Source organism: Camelina sativa, chromosome 7 (assembly GCF_000633955.1).
Source record: "Camelina sativa cultivar DH55 chromosome 7, Cs, whole genome shotgun sequence".
NCBI classification, from domain to species: Eukaryota; Viridiplantae; Streptophyta; class Magnoliopsida; order Brassicales; family Brassicaceae; genus Camelina; species Camelina sativa.
The window spans coordinates 15,205,551-15,223,023 of NC_025691.1; the positions used below are offsets into that span (position 1 = coordinate 15,205,551).

Genomic DNA, 17,473 nt, shown 5'->3' on the forward strand with positions numbered 1-17,473 from the left:
GGAATGGTTTTGACGAAAATTCCTAAAAAAACTGATAGAATATCGGGAATACGTTCACGTTATCTATATCGGGAATACGTTGGAAAATAGATCTGTTATAATAATGACTTTTAGTCGCCTTGCAATGGATTTTCAAAGAAAGTAATCTCATTTTACCTCTATAGAAATAATAGACAACAAAATAAAAGATAGAAAAACGGAAAACAACTGAAATTTCTTGTTCTTAGTCTCTTGGGTAGTGGATAAACGAACCAATATACAATATTGAATCACAGTTATAGAAAAGCGGCACTTGCTTATTGACTGAGTTAAGAGATTTCATGCTGAGAGGACCTCTAATTGTGGTGTGGTAATGGACATGGTCCTGTTAATGGTTCCCGTGAACATCACAATTGGCACAAGAATAATAATTCTTGGAATTTTTCATATTGGAAAGCCCATTTGTTGAGGCAGATATTATGCATATTGAGAAAATCTTCTTTAGCAACATGATGAATACCGTCCTAGACGTCCAAAAAAGATAATAGATAAATTTGAAGTCTAGTTTAGAATTGGCAGATATTTTCTCTTGTCCTGAGCTTCATGTATTGTCGAGCGGTAAATTTTCAATAACTACAAGTTAGATGCGACTTCAAAACACAAGTTCTTCAAAACTTTTTCAAAAAAAAAAAAAAAAACACAAGTTCTTCAAATGGGTTATCCATAATATTATACACATCTAATCACAATTGTGTTTGTTACCGCAGAAGTATTACACTTTGTTTTATATTGCAGATGTATTAAACTTTGTCTGTATGCTTTGATATAATGAGGCGCTTTTGTGGTAATTCATATTATGAAGATATATAGACAAGGAACCAAAAGATGGTTTTCATTTGTTTGCTTTGTATATCAGTAGGACACTAAGGCCCCGATTGGTAACTGCTGTTACTTGTGGCTGTAGAGACTTTGATTTTAAAATTTTAGCTGTAGAGAATTTGGTTGTAGATGTTTTGACTATAGAAACTTTAACTGTTAAAATCTGAGTGTTTAGCAACAACTTTTAAAACTGTTGCTGTTATTTTTTATTTATTATTAAATAATAATAATAAATATATATTATGTCATAAATTAATTCATATAGCACTTTAATGAAAAAATTAATTTTATTAATGTTAAATTAAAATTCTGAAAAATATAAGTCAATCAAATATGTGATTTTGTTTGAAAATTAATAATAAATTAATGGGAGCAGCTAATCTCTGTCGTAGTCTCTCCCCGCTTCATGCAGAGGTCGAAGCCCTTGTTTGGGCGATGCGTTGTATGATTGGCACGACGAGTTCGTTCCGAACCGAATCTTATTACCTGTGTAAACGATGTTCTGTCTCATTGGCCCTAAGTCAATTTTGTATGTTGTTGACAAATATATATATATATATATATATATATATATATTCTGATTTTTTTTTTGTTTTTGGTGGTTGATTCTTGATTGATTATTCTCGCAAATAATATCAATAGTGTTTTTTAATTGTTTTGAATGTTTTTTTCTTCTTCTATTGAGTTGTTATATGAGCAGTCAAAAATCTATTAACCACTATTCAATGCATTGTTTGAATGTTATTTTATTATTGATGATGAATTTCATAAACTCATTTATAGTATTATTAGTGATGATGATGAAAAAAAAAATATTATTGAAATGGATCTTAAAAGAAAGATAAAAAAATGAGAATAATTAATTTATAAAAATAAAATATGTAAAATATATATATATATAACTTTTGGAAAGCTTTTAAATATGAAATGGAGAAAACAAAAAATGCTTTTAAGATTGTTTAAGTTTAAAAGCATGGGTTTTGACACTTTAAAAAAAATGGGAAAATAAGGAAGAGAAAAAAAAGTGGCTTTCAAAACTTAAAAAAAAATTAAAACAAAAAAAGTTTGTTTGACAAAAAAGTAACTGTCAAGGTTTTAAATATTTTTAAAATCTTAAAAGTATGCTACTAATCAGGGCCTAAAGTCGTGCTGGATACAATAGTTGCTAACCAGTACATTATTTAAAAGTAAGTATCTTGCAGATTTTGAAATTACAAAAGATGACATGCAAATAACGAAGCTTAGCTCCCTCATGAAAAAGAAGATAATAAGTGTGACGAACAAGTTTAAGCACTCCATAACCAAGAAAGATTGAAGTCATAGAATCATAGGCGCGATGATACTTCCTTTCAAGTTCTTCTTATCTTAAACGAACTACTCTCCTCTAATTGCGGTCTTTATAATGCTGCAGAAGTAGGTGTGTGATTATAGTACTTCATTAATTCGCTTATCTTCCTCATTTGATTCCAGGTTATCAATATATGATGTTCTGTTATCAATTTTTTTGTTTATTTTTTCACAATGTCTCTTTTCTCATTATGAAAATAGTTAGATGGTTTTGAACGGGAAGAAGCAGTAGTATAATATTTAAATTTGTCGTAAGCAGTATTATTTAAATTAGCAGAATTTATTCAAACAAAAGTAGCACTTTAGTAGCATTTCTATAAACAAACAGTGTAAAACACACACACCATCTTCATTACATGAATTGCTCACTTTTAATTCTTTGACGTTTCTTCTTTTTTGGGGTCTTTTTCTGTATCTGGTTTCTCTTCTGTGTTTGGTTTTTCGTATTTGGGAGCCATCCACTGATGAAGGATAATAATAAAGAAATTACAAATTAGACGTTCACATTTTTTCCTTGTTAAAATCCTGCTGAACTTTGAAAATTATATAAATTAATTATTTACCTTTGCGCGGCCGTACCCTTCACCTTCTCGCTTGTCTTCACACACAGGTTTTTTGGCATCAGCATCACCTGCATATATATAAACAATATAATCAATATCCTACAAACTTGTTCATACTTCATACAAGATTTTAATAATTAATGAATCAAACTATTGTCATAAAAAAATAAAACAAACAAACATATATTATGTATTTAGAGTTGTCTTGTGAATTCATCACATCCATATAAACGGAAGACAAATTAAATATGTCGTCTAAGTACTAACCACACCGTACATACCTGTTCCATCTGCAAAGTTATTGGGTGGAGAACTCATTGTTGAGAAATAAGTAAACAGGATATATTTGAGAGAAGACTTGATCGACGAATAAAAAGAAGCGAGAATTTACTTTATAGATAGATCTCCTGACTTCTTCCACCAGCCAAAAAAAACATAATAGAGATTAGTATTGTTTATTTTGACATCTTCTAATCGTTCTGACCACAAACAATACTTGTGTTATTAATATGATAGGCGTTTTCTCAGAAATTATGCCGTACAAATCAACTACATTTTATATAGTACTTTTTATAATTAGAAAAATCATATTTACACACCAAAAAAATATGAGAAGTAGAATTTTACTATCCTATTCCGGTTAAGGTAAAATTTTAAACTATGCTACTAATATTTATACATCTTACCTCACCCTGGGCATTCGGCTGGTTCAGGTTATTCGGGTCGGTTTATTCGGTTTTAGAAAAATTTGGTCTTTGAAAAATCCTGCCGAATTGAATCGAAACTAAATTTGGTTCGGGTCAATCGACACACAGTTTATTCGGATTGGTTATTAGATTTTAAATCAATTCCAAATTCTAACCGATTTTTTTCTAATTCGGTTAATTTGAACCGAATAAACAAAAAACAATTAAGATAATAGACTAAATTAACAAAAAAAAAATTTACAAACCACCAAAATAATAATGGACCTAATATACCGGCCCAAAACAAACTAAATCAATCTGAAACAAGTACAATAGTTACAAGCCCAAATAGCCAAAACCTTGATGATGTGCCGCTGCGGGGAACTATGATGGCGAGCTGACGGCGAGCTGAGACGGCAAAGATGGACGGTTCCGGGAATGCATTTTTCCACCTGCAAAGAACATCAATTTAGATCTTGTAACAACGAAAATAGAAATGTTTAGTAAATGATATATTTATTTAGTATATACATCGACAAGAACACAGAAACAACAAAATTTAAAAAAAAAAAAAAAAAAAAAAAACCCAGAATTGGAGATGAGAGACACGAGCATAAAAATCAAGACTTTGAAGGAAAGAGAGAATTTTTTTTGTTTTTAATACTTACAGATGAAAAACCTAAAATCTCAGATCGATGAAGATGAAGAGAAGAAAAAATTAAGATATGAAAGAGAGAGATCCGTACGATTTAAGGATTTGTGAGTGTGGGTTTGATGATTATGAATCCCTCTCTCTCTCCCTCTCTAACTNCTCTGATTTGAAAGTAAAAAACTCAAAGCCTTGAGTTCTCCAAATCGAATAAGAAGTTATCAAGATGTAGGAAGAGTTTACAGAGCAAATATCAAACATGGAATCAATTAAAAGAGCTTACCCTTGAGAAATTTTATAGGTTGAATCTCTGATTAAAAGCGAAAGAGATTTGAGAGAATGAAAGAGGATGTAGAAGATGATGAGTTGATAAAACAGCAAGAGATGTGCTGATGATTTATTGATTAGATCGGAGAGAAATATGAACTCGAAGTTTTTCTCTCTCTCTGAATCGCATAAAGTAGAGGCGAAGAAGAAGAGAAACAAAACTAGGGTTAATAGTTTAGGGTTAGGCTTATATATGGCTGCCGATTCAAATAAGCCGATCAGTCCGATTACCAAACCGAACTGAACCAAAATCCGATTACCCAAATCAATTGCGCCGAACGAATTAATTTACTTTCTTTGGTTTGTCCCGATAACCCGAAATTTTCGGGTTGTTCAGTTCGGTTTGTTCGGGTTTTACCGAACGCCCAGGGTGAATCTTACTATACCACATAAAAACACAAAAGAGATTATAAACTTTGATTTCAACTAAAAATCTTGGTTTTCTAAATTATAAATTCTAAACTTTAGAAAAAAATATATATTTTAACATAAATAACCTAGATTACATTAAAGAACGTATAGTGTAGATTTTTTTTTTTTTTTTTTTTTTTTTTTTTTTTTTTTTTTTTTTTTTTTTTTTTTTTTTTTTTTTTTTTTTTTTTTTTTTTTTTTTTTTTTTTTTTTTTTTTTTTTTTTTTTTTTTTTTTTTTTTTTTTTTTTTTTTTTTTTTTTTTTTTTTTTTTTTTTTTTTTTTTTTTTTTTTTTTTTTTTTTTTTTTTTTTTTTTTTTTTTTTGTCAAACCACTTGCTTTTCATTCAAACCAAAGAGAAACAAATACAAAGAAAGGGAACAAGAGCCCTAACGTTTAAGACATTACAATATAAGGTTTTTCCCAATGCCATAAAGTGAAAGATAGAGTTTATCGATTGTAAATCCAAGAAAGCTATGAACTAAAGGCTTGGAAGCCCACTGGCACTTGTAAGATCATGGTGAGTCGAGAGGTCATCTTCAAAGGCTTTGAAGGACGAATGATTTGTCACGGTCATAGGACATGGTGACGTTGAGTAAGTGATCGATGCTTGGAGCGAGATGCATTTCCCAAAGTAGGAAGACAAGAAGGATCCGGGTGACTATAGTGGTGTAGTCGCTGAAAGGTTGCTTTGAATCCCAAAGCATAAAGATTGGATCTCTTCCATAAAACGCACTATAAGATTTTTGGTATGGGATCCAATTGACCGGAGTGGTTGTATTACGATGCTTAACATCATTAGATGAGGAACTTGAATGATAATCGTCATTGAACATATCTAGTTCAAGACCTGATTACCACTTTGGCTATAACGATTCAAGGAACATAGACCATAATTCTACAAGTCCTTACAATCGACTAAAACCAGGGTTCTTATATGATATATGAATAACCAAAGCAACATTGGTGATACCTTTCTCTCATAGAGTCTTCGGCCATTGAGAAGAGTTAGACTTTGGCAGGGCATAGACGTTAAGATAATGGAATTGGGTTTTGTTGTTTCATTAATTTAGTAGAAGCTTATGGAATTAGGCCTTTTGAGATTTAGTGGGCCGACATGTGAAACTAGGCCCACTAGGGAAAATCCTAGTTTCTCAATCGGAGGCTAAGGAAGGGATTGAGTTTGACGGCTGACCAGAAATTGCCGAGTGTTTGTAGTGCAGGGAGCATCTCCAGTGAATGAAAGCTCAGCGGCAATAAACGGTGGCTGTGGTTTGATTTGAGAAACTAGGTCCACTGGAAAAAACTCTAATTCCACAAATACTAGCCAAGTTGAAGATTGAGCGTGATGGCTGCCCGAGATTGACAGAGATATTTGCATTGCAGAAAGAATCTCCGGCGAGTGAAAGATCAGCGAGAACATACGGTGGCCGTAAAGTGAATCAACTTTGGAAACAAGGTCCACTCCGGAAAATTGTAACGATCGTCTCTAAGTTTCCCAGATGGTACTGCAGTTATCGAGAGAAAACCCCGTGGGTAGTATCGAGGAATGGTCGAGAAACCGTTAGTACGGCGATACGATGATGGTACATACAGTAGTACAATGATGGTACATATGACAGTACAATGATGGTGCGTACACGACATGATGATGGTAAGTAAGCGGTAAGAGGAAGATACATACAGTGGTAAGAGTGATGGTATGGAGATGGTACCATAGTTGAGATGATAGATGATATGGTAGCCGGTACGGAGGCTAACATGGACTGATACGAGTAGCACGGCCAAATGTTAGGAATGAGATATGTTGCTTGATGGAAAGACATCATTTTAGAAATAGAAATGAATGGTCGAAATGGAAATGGATGTAGTGAAGTGATTAGTTAAAATGGTCGGTGATGTGAGTTTTGGACAAAGATTGTCGGAACCACAGAATTTTGGATGGCATGGTGGGTATCGTTATCGATGGACCGGACCGATAGGACGACGGTGATACGATGGACCATGGGATAATGGTCGGCCCAAATTCGAAAGTCTTGCAAAGGTTTAGACAGACTTAGAAAAATAGAAACTATGGAAATTCGCGGTGAAGGCACGATTAGGCTGAACGCGAATGGGTAGGGGACTTGGGAAATGATAAGGCTTATTATTTGGAAGGCCAAGGCGGTTTTGTCATCCCTATATAAGTAGAGAACCCTAGGACTCTTGCGAAGAGTAACACGCATAAACCTTGAGCCACCACCGAGAGAGAAAGTTCATCGAGAAAGATCGTGTGAAAGATCAAAGTTTCTGAGAGTCGTATCGAGAGATTCGAGATCCGTAGCTAGATTAGTAAGTACAAATTTAAACCCTTGTATCAATAAGATTATCAATCTGCCATTGGATCGTTACGATGAAAAGTGTTTTTGTGTAGTTTCACGGGATTGGGTCGAGGGATTAGCGAGTGGGACGTGATATCGTCGAGAACTAGTGAGTGTGTAACCGTGTTCGTGTTCTTTGGTTGATTCTCTCACTCGTGGTTTGTTAAATCTTGTTTGCTTTCTTGTCATGGTTAATGGTTTTATTGCAATATTTGATGGTTGGTCTAAGCGAATTAGACAATTGTCCAATGAGTATATTTGACTTGCGTGATTTAATTGGAATGAACTCTATATTTGATTGAGATTATTGAGCTGATCCTAGTGAGACGGGATGTCCTCTCCACTAAGCAATTCGTTTCCTAACGCCTCTTTTTGGATGTAGGAAAGGAAAGGTATGATGATCTAAACCTAAGTTTCTGACCAGATCATGTGATGAAGGCAAGGATGGGAAGGGATGGTGGTTTTCGGGTTATTTATATTTTGGTATAGTATCTTTGAAACGATGTATTCGCTTATTGGCATGTTTTTTGTTGTACTAGAACCTCACTTTGAATTTGAATGCACGTTTTATGATTTATTATGTCTCACCATGTTAAACCATACGCGGATGAACTTGTATGAACAAACAAAAAATTATTAGGCCTTAACTGAATTATTGTCGAGAGTAGTTACGAAAATCTTAGTTTCTCAAATAATTACCAAGATGAGGGAAGAGTGTGGCGGCTGCCCAAGTTTTATTGAGAGATTTGCTGAGCAAAGAGCATCTCCGGTGAGTGAAAGATCAGCGTGAGCAGACAATGGTCGTGGTTTGGTTCGGAGGTAGAGGTCAAGAAAGTTCGAGATGGATTTTAAAAAAGGAAAAATTGGGGAAAAAGCTTGCAAAAAAATAAAACTAAGAGAACTAGAGCTGAGATGAGCAGGAGTTAAATTGTTGAGATCCCGACGCCGGCGAGCAGCAGCTCCACCGGTGCCGGAAAGGTTAGTTAAAAGAGGCTTTTCGATAATCGTGTCTCAGAGCATTTTCTCAGTCCTATGGTCTCAATTATCAACTATACTATACATATAGTGTAGACTAAGCAGTAATCTTTGTTAGTCATTGATTTTACTTTTGCTTTGTTTTTCTTAATGTTCAGAATCAACAATAGATTTGAAGTGAAATAGAAAGAAACTCCAGACAGATAATGGTCGAGAAGACGATGAGACAGTGAAAACAATCTAGAAGAATCATGTTTAATTTGGTTTTGTATTTCTTTTAAAAATTTGAAATATGTGTCATTATAAAAAAAATGTAATGTTAGTGTGTATTACTTTTTTAATTTGATTGGTCCTCTTATTAAATATCATTTTTTTGACAAGTCTCAAAAACCAATAAGATGAATTTTTTTCTTCCGAAAATACTAATATTAGTTTTATTTTTGTTTGTCAAAAAAAAAGGTTTTATTTTCTTTCTGTTTTTAAAAAATACTAAAAAATTAAAAGCAAAATTTTAAAATTCAAAATAAATCCTAAATCATAAATACTAAACCTTAGTTCTGCCTCACACTCTTTACTTAGTTCTATATATGTCAGACCATTGACATGATCGACTAGCTTCATCGCTCGATATGTTTTCCAAGATAAGATATATCGTGTTTGGCGAGAAAGAAACAGGAGAAGGCATATAGAGTGTAACACCCGTGTTCCATTTTTGGGATTCTGGAGTGGGTGTCGTACGATACCAACATTTCTCAGAATGGACCGACTTAAGCTAAACTCATGTTTTATTGCGTTTTGTGTTTGGAAACTCTAGGGCTCGAGTATTTAAGTGGAAATTTGACGCCCTAGCATTTGTTAGTTGCTTTTACCTTTTGCAAAAGATAGAAAGCTTCCAAAGAGTTTCATGTGAGTTCCTAAGCCAGTTCTTGAGAGATTGTTCCTGTGGTTGGAGATTTGAGTCGGTGAACATGTTAGGAATGTGCTGTAGTACTCTCTCTGGTTGTGTGTGATCTATTTCTCTCTGATTTGCAAAGGTGAATGCATGACCATGACTGATCTAAGTTGAGATCTCTAGTTTTGGTGTTTTCTGTGATTTTGTGACTTGTTTCATTGTTCCTCTAGCTTTTTTTGTGCGATTTGAGGTTCCTAATTCATATGGCTTGTGTTGGCCTTTGGGAGAGTCTTGGCCGCATTGGAGGCGGTGGAAGGCGGAGATCAGACCTTCAGCTTCGAGGAGAATGATGTAGTGGGGTCGGTGTCGGTCGACATCAAGGCGTGACAGCGCAAGGGCTTTGAAGAGTGTCGGTTGACACTGATTAAGGTTTTCGGTTTGCCGAGGTGGTGTGTCGGTCGACACCAGGTGACAGTGATGGTCGTGTCGGTCGACTCTACTACTCAGCATGCGGCTAAATGCTAGTTCCTAGTGTTTGTGTAGATCTTATTAATTTATGATTGTTTTTTATGCCTGTGGAGATCTTAGTGTTTGTGTATATGGCCCACAATTTTTGTTTATAGTGCAGGTAAAGACAAAGTGTGATCGTGAAATCAAGACAATGAAGAAGAGAATGTTATAGCTTGTAATGCCCCGACCGTCAGCTCTTAGTGGTCCCTATGTCCAATCCCAGTCCATGGGTCCACTTTCTTTAATGGGCCTCACGTCCTTTCACTAGGCCCATGAGTCTATCCATATCCGACGGATAGTTTGCTACATCTGGGAGGTTTTTAAGACTTTTTACCGTCCCTACAAATCACTACACGATCTTTCTGTGTGTTTTGTCCTCACTCGCACAGTTCTGACAGTCACTTCCCGGAAGGTCACCCATCCTGAGACTACTCCATCTCATGCACGCTTAACTCTGGAGTTCTCTCAGGACCCTTGACCGAAAAAATAAGTGCATTTTGGTGACATAGATGGCCAAATCAATTATTTTAAACCTCTCCGCAAGTCTCTAAAACCGGATGTCACAATTCACCCCCACTAACAGATCGCAACGTCCTCGTTGCGCTCCAAGACCGTCACCCCCGACGGTGTGAGCCCACTCGACTCCACACTCGTCTGGGTTCGGTTTTGATACCACTTGTAACGCCCCGACTGCCACCTCTTAGTGGTTCCCATGTCCAATCCCAGTCCATGGGCCCACTTTCCTTAATGGGCCTCATGTCCTCTCACTAGGACCGTGAGCCCATCCATATCTGACGGCTGGTTTACTACGTCTAGGAGGCTTTAAAGACTTGTTACTGTCCCTACAAATCACCACACGATCTTTTCCTGTGTTTTGTCCTCACTCGCACAGTTCCAACAGTCACTTTCCGGAAGATCACCCATCCTGAGACTATTCCAGCTCAATCACGCTTAACTCTGGAGTTCTCTCAGGACCCTTGACTAAAAAAATAAGTGCACTTTGGTGACAAATCTATTCTTTTAAACTTATTCGCAAGTCTCTGAAACCGGAATGTCATATAACTGCTTGGTTATCTGTTCTATGGTTCCATTAGGTGGCGAGAAGGGAACATTGTGGTCTAGAACAGATGTTTAGGTTGCTGGTTCTATGATTTTTATTTTATGAATATTTGGCATTGCTGAAATTTTAATGTTTTATTTGTTTTTTCGTTTATTGATTATTAGATTAATGATATTAATTTATGTTATATGTTGTTGTTTGAATGGGATTAGGCTATTAATGATAATGAGATCACTGGATATTATAAAAAGAAAAATGGGTTGGGTGTTTTATAAAGAATCGTAAATTACTAAATCAAACACATCTATACACTGAATCGTAAATTAACAAACTAACCAAAGGAGAAGAGAGCCGTCTAAATGATATAGTTATATAAAGTTCTACGAAATTTGGTGACAAGGTGACCCTATGGAGAGAGGGAGAAAAAAAAAAGGAGAAGAGAGCCGTTTTTCTATCGACGGCTAGAGGTTTCCACAACGTTGTCTAGTGGTGGACCCATGTGTATCAAGAGAGGACCTAAATTTTGTTAATCTTCTTTAATTTCATGGGGTTCTTCTTTTAATTTGTCTTAGTTTTTTTTATTGGCACATCCATCTTTTTTCTTTCAATAGCATCAGATCTAGAATTTTTAAGCTTCGTTCTTCCTAACCTTGGGTTCAGCTTATTGGCTCTTGTTCTCTCTGTCAAGTTAAGCTTTAGATCTGGCCATTTTCATGGCTGAGGCAGTCTCCAACTGTTATTTCACTGTCTCTAATGAAGAATCTTCACCAAGATCGAGATCTCTTTCCTGTTTTTAAAGAGTCATTCATCCTGAGTGGTCTCTAGGCTTTGGTAGTGTCTCACTGTCCCCGATAGCTCCTCTTTGAAACAACATAAAGGATCGCACGGTATGCTTATTCGGTTCTAATTAGTGGTAAAGGAGTTTCTTGCAAATTAACCCGTTGTGTGTTTTTTCTTGTCTTAGATTTGTTTTAATTGTCTTCATAAGAATTAGGTTTTAATTTTTCTTTTTTTGGATCTCTTGATTTTGTTCCGGAAAGTGAATGGATGTGGTGTAATTTGTCTGTCTAGGTTGTTTCCCCTTAGCTCACCTTGTTTGGTCTTAGTCACCGGGAAGGTTTTGTACTGGCCGGCTTAAATCTCCGACATGATTAATTTCTTTGTCGGTCTTTGTATTTTACTTTGAAATTATTATCAATGAATCATTTAGACGGAAAAAAAATATATATATTTGAAACCTGTCCAGTTTTGTTTAATGATAGAATGTTATCGCAATATGACCTGGGTATGCCATGACTCCGTCGTCGATTGGATTACTGTTAACATGTTTCATTTCTAACAGTATGTGGTGCTGGTCTGCTGCTTTTGGTCCAGTTTTTCTAGATGTTTCTTCTTACTACTTTTGTTGTTTTCTTCTCTTGGCTTTCAACCTGTTGATCTACAACTTTTTACATCTATTGTAGAAGGTAAAACGGTTGGACGACTTTTCCAGTTACCTCAACTAGTTCAAGACAAGATCTGGTCGAGATCTTATTAGTTTTTGCTTTCTTTCAATCGAACCTTAGTAAGTTAAGCATGTGTTTCAATTTAAAAGTCTACCAAACACCAAACGAAGACATGAGACCATATAGATTTAATTTCTAATAGCTTGGGGTGAGAGCACGGTTTTGATTTGTATAATTGTATTCCCTTCTATTCAAATTGGTTGTTTTTTAGATGGTTTCACACAATCGAGTAAATAGATAAATATTATATTATACATTTGTTTGATTATTAAAATTCTAATTCTAAAATATTTAATATTTAATAAGATAATTTTGTATTAAAAATGATATTAGAAAATGAGAATGACAACTAAACTGAAAAAAAAAATAAACTTAAATTCTTATTGGTACCTTATTGAGGAACAAAAAAAAAAGAATCAGGAGGGATATGAATAAAAAGAAACGATAAAAAAGAAATGATATAAAAGGAACGACTAGGAAAATCTGTTCCTAAAAAACAAGAAACAAGTAGGAATAACATGAAGTCCACATGTTATAATTTAAAATATAAATTACTTCTAAATAGTAAAAAAAAAAAAGAAAAAAAAAAACATATTCCGTTCTACTTCTTTTCTAAAAACTGGTTAACAACTATTTCTAAAAAGAGGGATTATAATTTATATTCTTTTCAAAAAAAATTCTCTCTTTTTGTGATTGTTGTCTTCGAAAATTTTCAACATGTTTTGCCGCTTGTGTATCTAATTTTACCAACGTTATTTAATATTTCTCAATACCACTAAAATTTCTGAATTCTAAGAAAATTTGTAGACACTCATGATTCTGAATTCTAAATGACAACAAACTTAATGATGTTAGCGACGAGTTATATTACAGATTAAACTACAATTCGACGGTTTGACTTTATATATTTTGTAAGTTGATAATAAATTTACAAAATAATATATTTGAAGTTTTCTTTTTCTTTTCTTTTTTTCTTTTAGGAAAACCCTTAGAAATTACTTTCAGGTTTCAGCAGGATTCTTTCTTCATCCGACATGCCCATGACTGTTTCCTTGCGTTTAAAGATAAACAACCACGGCCTATATGTATATCCAACACCATCTACTTTGAAAATATCACCTTCAAATCTTGTACTAGCGCTAAATCAAAGAATCGGAAAATGGAAAATGTTTTCTTGATCATTTTTTCTATATTTCTCATTCTCCAGTATGTTCGGGGATTCGACTTTGAAGAAAGGGAATTGCAGAACGAGGAAAGCTTCCTTCAGCTCTATGAGAGATGGATGAGATACTACTCAGTTGAAAGGCTCCCTGATGAGAGGGAACAGACGTTCAACAATTTCAAAGACACTGTGATGTTTGTCCACGAGAACAAGAACATACCCTACAACCTTAAACTCAACAAGTTCGCCGACTTGACATTCAAAGAGTTTTCAAACATCTACGCAGATTGTAACTCCGGCTATGATACTAAAGGGTCTCCAAATGCATCCGGACGGTTTATGTATGAGAACGCGACTCAACTCCCGGACTCGATTGATTGGAGAGAGAAAGGCGCCGTTACTCCAGTCAAGGATCAAAAGGGTTGTTGTAAGTCTTTTTGGAAAGCTTTAGTTTTATACGTAAAAAAAAAAAAAGGAAAGCTTTAGTTTTTAATCAATTATGAATTTGTCATTTTTCGTGATGACATATATATGGATTTTTTTATTTCACCAAAAAATATATGGATTTTTTATTTCACCAAAAAATATATGGATTTTTTATTTTATCTAAAATTTTTATGGATTTGCTATTTTTTAGAGGCTACAAAAATATAGAATATAGTATAAATTTTCTGGGAAAATTATATTTATAATAAAAATAATCACTAAAATTAGTAATGTTATATTGTTATGATAAATCACACATTACTGCTACGGATGTGTCCATCATCCTATACCAAGCCTTCCACTTTACATCGAGCTTAGGAGGAAAAAAAACAAACAAAAAGTTTTAGAAACATAGATTAATACGTTATTACTGTTACGGATGTGTCGATATATATGTTTTTTAAATACGGGAGCATCTCTAGGTAGTTGTTGGGCATTCTCTTCGGTTGCAGCGGTAGAGGGAATCAATCAGATCATAACGAAAGAGTTAGTCCCGCTGTCAGAACAAGAACTAGTAGACTGTGTCTATAACACTAATAAAAACAAAGGTTGTGGAGGCGGTTTCATGCACCGAGCGTTCGAGTTTATCACGAAGAATGGTGGAATCACTGCTGAGGAAAACTATCCCTACAAAGCTGTAAATGAAAATTGCCAGACTCCAAAGGTTCTTGACTTAATTATATAAACATTTGTTTGAGTTGTCCACATATATATATATATATATATATATATATATATATATATCATAGATCGATTATGATTCTATTTCACGATGACCTATTTACAGATGTACTGCATAAATTATTTTGACTGATCAGAAATGTTTGTCTTCCCAGGAAAGTACTGCAAAGATTGATTGGTATGAGAATGTTCACCAACACGAAGATGCGCTTCTGAAGGCTGTTGCGAACCAACCTGTATCTGTCGCAATTGATGCTAACAACTTACAGTTCATGCACTACACTGGGGTAAAAGAATAAAATCTTTAAAAATTAATATATATTAGTTTTTATCCACTATACTCACCAGTAAGATCACAAAGAAAAATTATTGTGATATATTTTAGAATATTTTGTTGTATGTACGGACTTAAATTTATCTTATCTTTTAATTATAAAATATCTAAATAAGAATCTATAATTATAATTTAGATTGATACTATACTTTATTAGATGTAAGTGAAAAAGTAAAATTATTCTAGTTGTTATCAAAAACCAAATAATCTATATATACATTTTTGAAGTACATTTTGTGTTCTACCCTTTTATTTGTATTTATTTAAAAAATTATTTACAAAGTTAATCCTTAAAAAATTTCCAAAAATAGTATTACTTAAGATTTTCTTTACTAAATATTTACATTAATTACATTCTATCTAAAAAAAATTACAGCAAAATCAATATGGAAACATAAACTATGATATATTTAACCACACCTTCTATTGTGTTTTGAAGATATATTATCTCTGAATCCTTTGCAAACAAAGAAAACAACAATTTGATTCCCATTTTGTTTTTCAAAACCTGTGAGTTTTGATTCTTAACGTAAGAAGAACTTCGATTCACATTTATTTAAATATTATCATTAATATATATATAAACTTTAAAAAAAAATCTTACGAATATGTAAAATTAAAAAAAGTTTTAACTACTATATAATATGGTTATATAGTAGATGGGTTATAAAGACGGCATGTTGGAATAAATAAAATATCATTAAATCTGTGCTAATACGGGTTAAATCCTCATTTTATTATTTGTTAACACTATTAATATTAGAATATTTGACATATAAAATTAAGTTAATTTAACTAAGATTATGTAAAATAATTAAATCATTAATAAAAATGTGACTTGATTCTTATAATTGATATTATGACATATAATAAATATTAGATGGTTTATTTTTTTTGGACTTTATATTCCATACTATACAGTATTTGGTAATTGCTAAAGATTAATTTTCCATACCTTCCAATTCTTACCCATCACATTTTCATTCACTTTGTAGGGAGTATTTAAGGGGCCATGTGGAAATGAGTTAACCCACGCAGTGACAGTGGTCGGGTATGGGACTGACTCACACCAAACCAAGTTTTGGATACTGAAAAACTCATACGGACGCGGATGGGGAGAAGAAGGTTACTTGAGGATCGAGCGTGGAATCGAAGATCATGAAGGACTATGCGGTATTGCAATGGACGCTTCCTATCCAATCAAACATAAATTTCGCAATCAAACATAAATTAGTGTGTGGGTTATAAAATATACTAGGTTCGGACCCGCGTGCGGAATTATGTTTGTGTAAATTTTTCTAAAATTAAAAAAAAATTCACGTAAAGCTCTACTCAGACATGTATGGATGATGTATATAAGAAAAAAAATTAAGATATAATTGAGATATGTGATATAACGTGTATATTATTTTAAATTAATCTAAACATTTTGCAACTGTTTGTTTAGGTGTGTCAAAACAAATTTGGATTTAATTTGAGTTTCATTTATTTCAAGTATTTAGTCTAGTATATAGATTTCTCGTCCCCATTATTTAATGTCCCGATATTTAAAATAAATAGAGCATTGCATTTGAAAGCAACAATTAAACTTAACCATCCAAATTTTATACTCTCGTCTCTTTACCTCTGTTTCTTGTCTAACTTTTTATGAGAAATAATTTAAATAATGTTCCCATTTCATACTGGTTCTTTCTTATTAGATCAGATTTTTTGTGTAAAAGAGACCATCTACAGGTTATAACAAAAAACTAAAAATTTCAAATAATCATCCCAAAGTAGAGATTACACGTCTAGAAGTTGACCCTTACTCAAATATTGAGATTTTGAGAATTAGATATCACTACCAATTTTTTTCTATCTAACGATAACAACATTAAAAAGAAAAGAAAATAAATTAATTTTTATTTCTATATATAATCAAATTAGATTTTGACAGATTTTAGTTTAATATTAAAATTAAATGATTTAAATTTTACATGTTTTGTTAGATTTAATTAGTGGTATATGTGTAATTTAGAATTTAAGTAATCACATATTCCAATGTGTTAAAGTAGATTAACAAAAGCTACAAATACAATTATGGTTTTATTATTTCCATATATACTAATCATAACTAATTAGTATAACTTTGTTAAAGAAAATTTTAAAATTTAAACTAAATGATGGTTTTTTTATTTAATTGTATTAAATTGATTTGTCTTTACTCAAATATCTCAAAATATAAAACCAAATCAAAAAAATTCACATATCTACAATTTTAAAGTTATAGCTTGATGATTATAATGTAAATAAATATAAACGATTTCCAAAAAAATATTAGGTAGTTAATATTTTATATTTAGTTTTGTTTATTTTTAAAACCAAGACCCACATGTTTATAATTTTGGTACCAAGTCCAGAATTTTCATTACATTCTTGTTAATTTTTCGTAAGAAACGATCTCATATAGTGCATTTCACCTAAAAATAAAACATCATATGTAAAATGACTAAAATCCCTCAGTAATTATATAACAAAAAATTTCATACATCAAAAATTTATAAGCAAAAATAAAATAGATTCGATTTTTTTATTTTATAAATCGTTTTCTAAAACATGTGACTAATGAGTAATGAGACCTTGTGAGTTTAATCATACATGTATTTATAGGGAAAGATAGAGTTAATGAG

At 32.9% G+C, this 17,473-nt stretch overlaps 2 protein-coding genes and 1 long non-coding RNA gene across 3 annotated transcripts; 2 read left to right on the forward strand and 1 right to left on the reverse strand.

Moving 5' to 3' along the window:
* LOC104701207 lies at positions 2,451 to 3,224 on the reverse strand. Its single transcript, XR_753779.1, has 3 exons — positions 3,050 to 3,224; positions 2,769 to 2,836; positions 2,451 to 2,666 (listed from the first exon to the last, which is right to left on the reverse strand). It is a non-coding gene; the product is annotated as an uncharacterized LOC104701207 (long non-coding RNA).
* LOC109125446 (KDEL-tailed cysteine endopeptidase CEP3-like) lies at positions 13,287 to 13,789 on the forward strand. Its single transcript, XM_019227073.1, has one exon. It carries the CDS (start codon positions 13,301 to 13,303, stop codon positions 13,787 to 13,789), a length of 489 nt encoding a protein of 162 aa, XP_019082618.1. The 5' UTR covers positions 13,287 to 13,300.
* Positions 14,160 to 16,033, forward strand: LOC104704646 (vignain-like). Its single transcript, XM_019227074.1, has 3 exons — positions 14,160 to 14,453; positions 14,626 to 14,757; positions 15,800 to 16,033. The coding sequence occupies exons 1-3, from the start codon at positions 14,169 to 14,171 to the stop codon at positions 16,031 to 16,033; spliced, it is 651 nt and encodes a 216-aa protein (XP_019082619.1). The 5' UTR covers positions 14,160 to 14,168.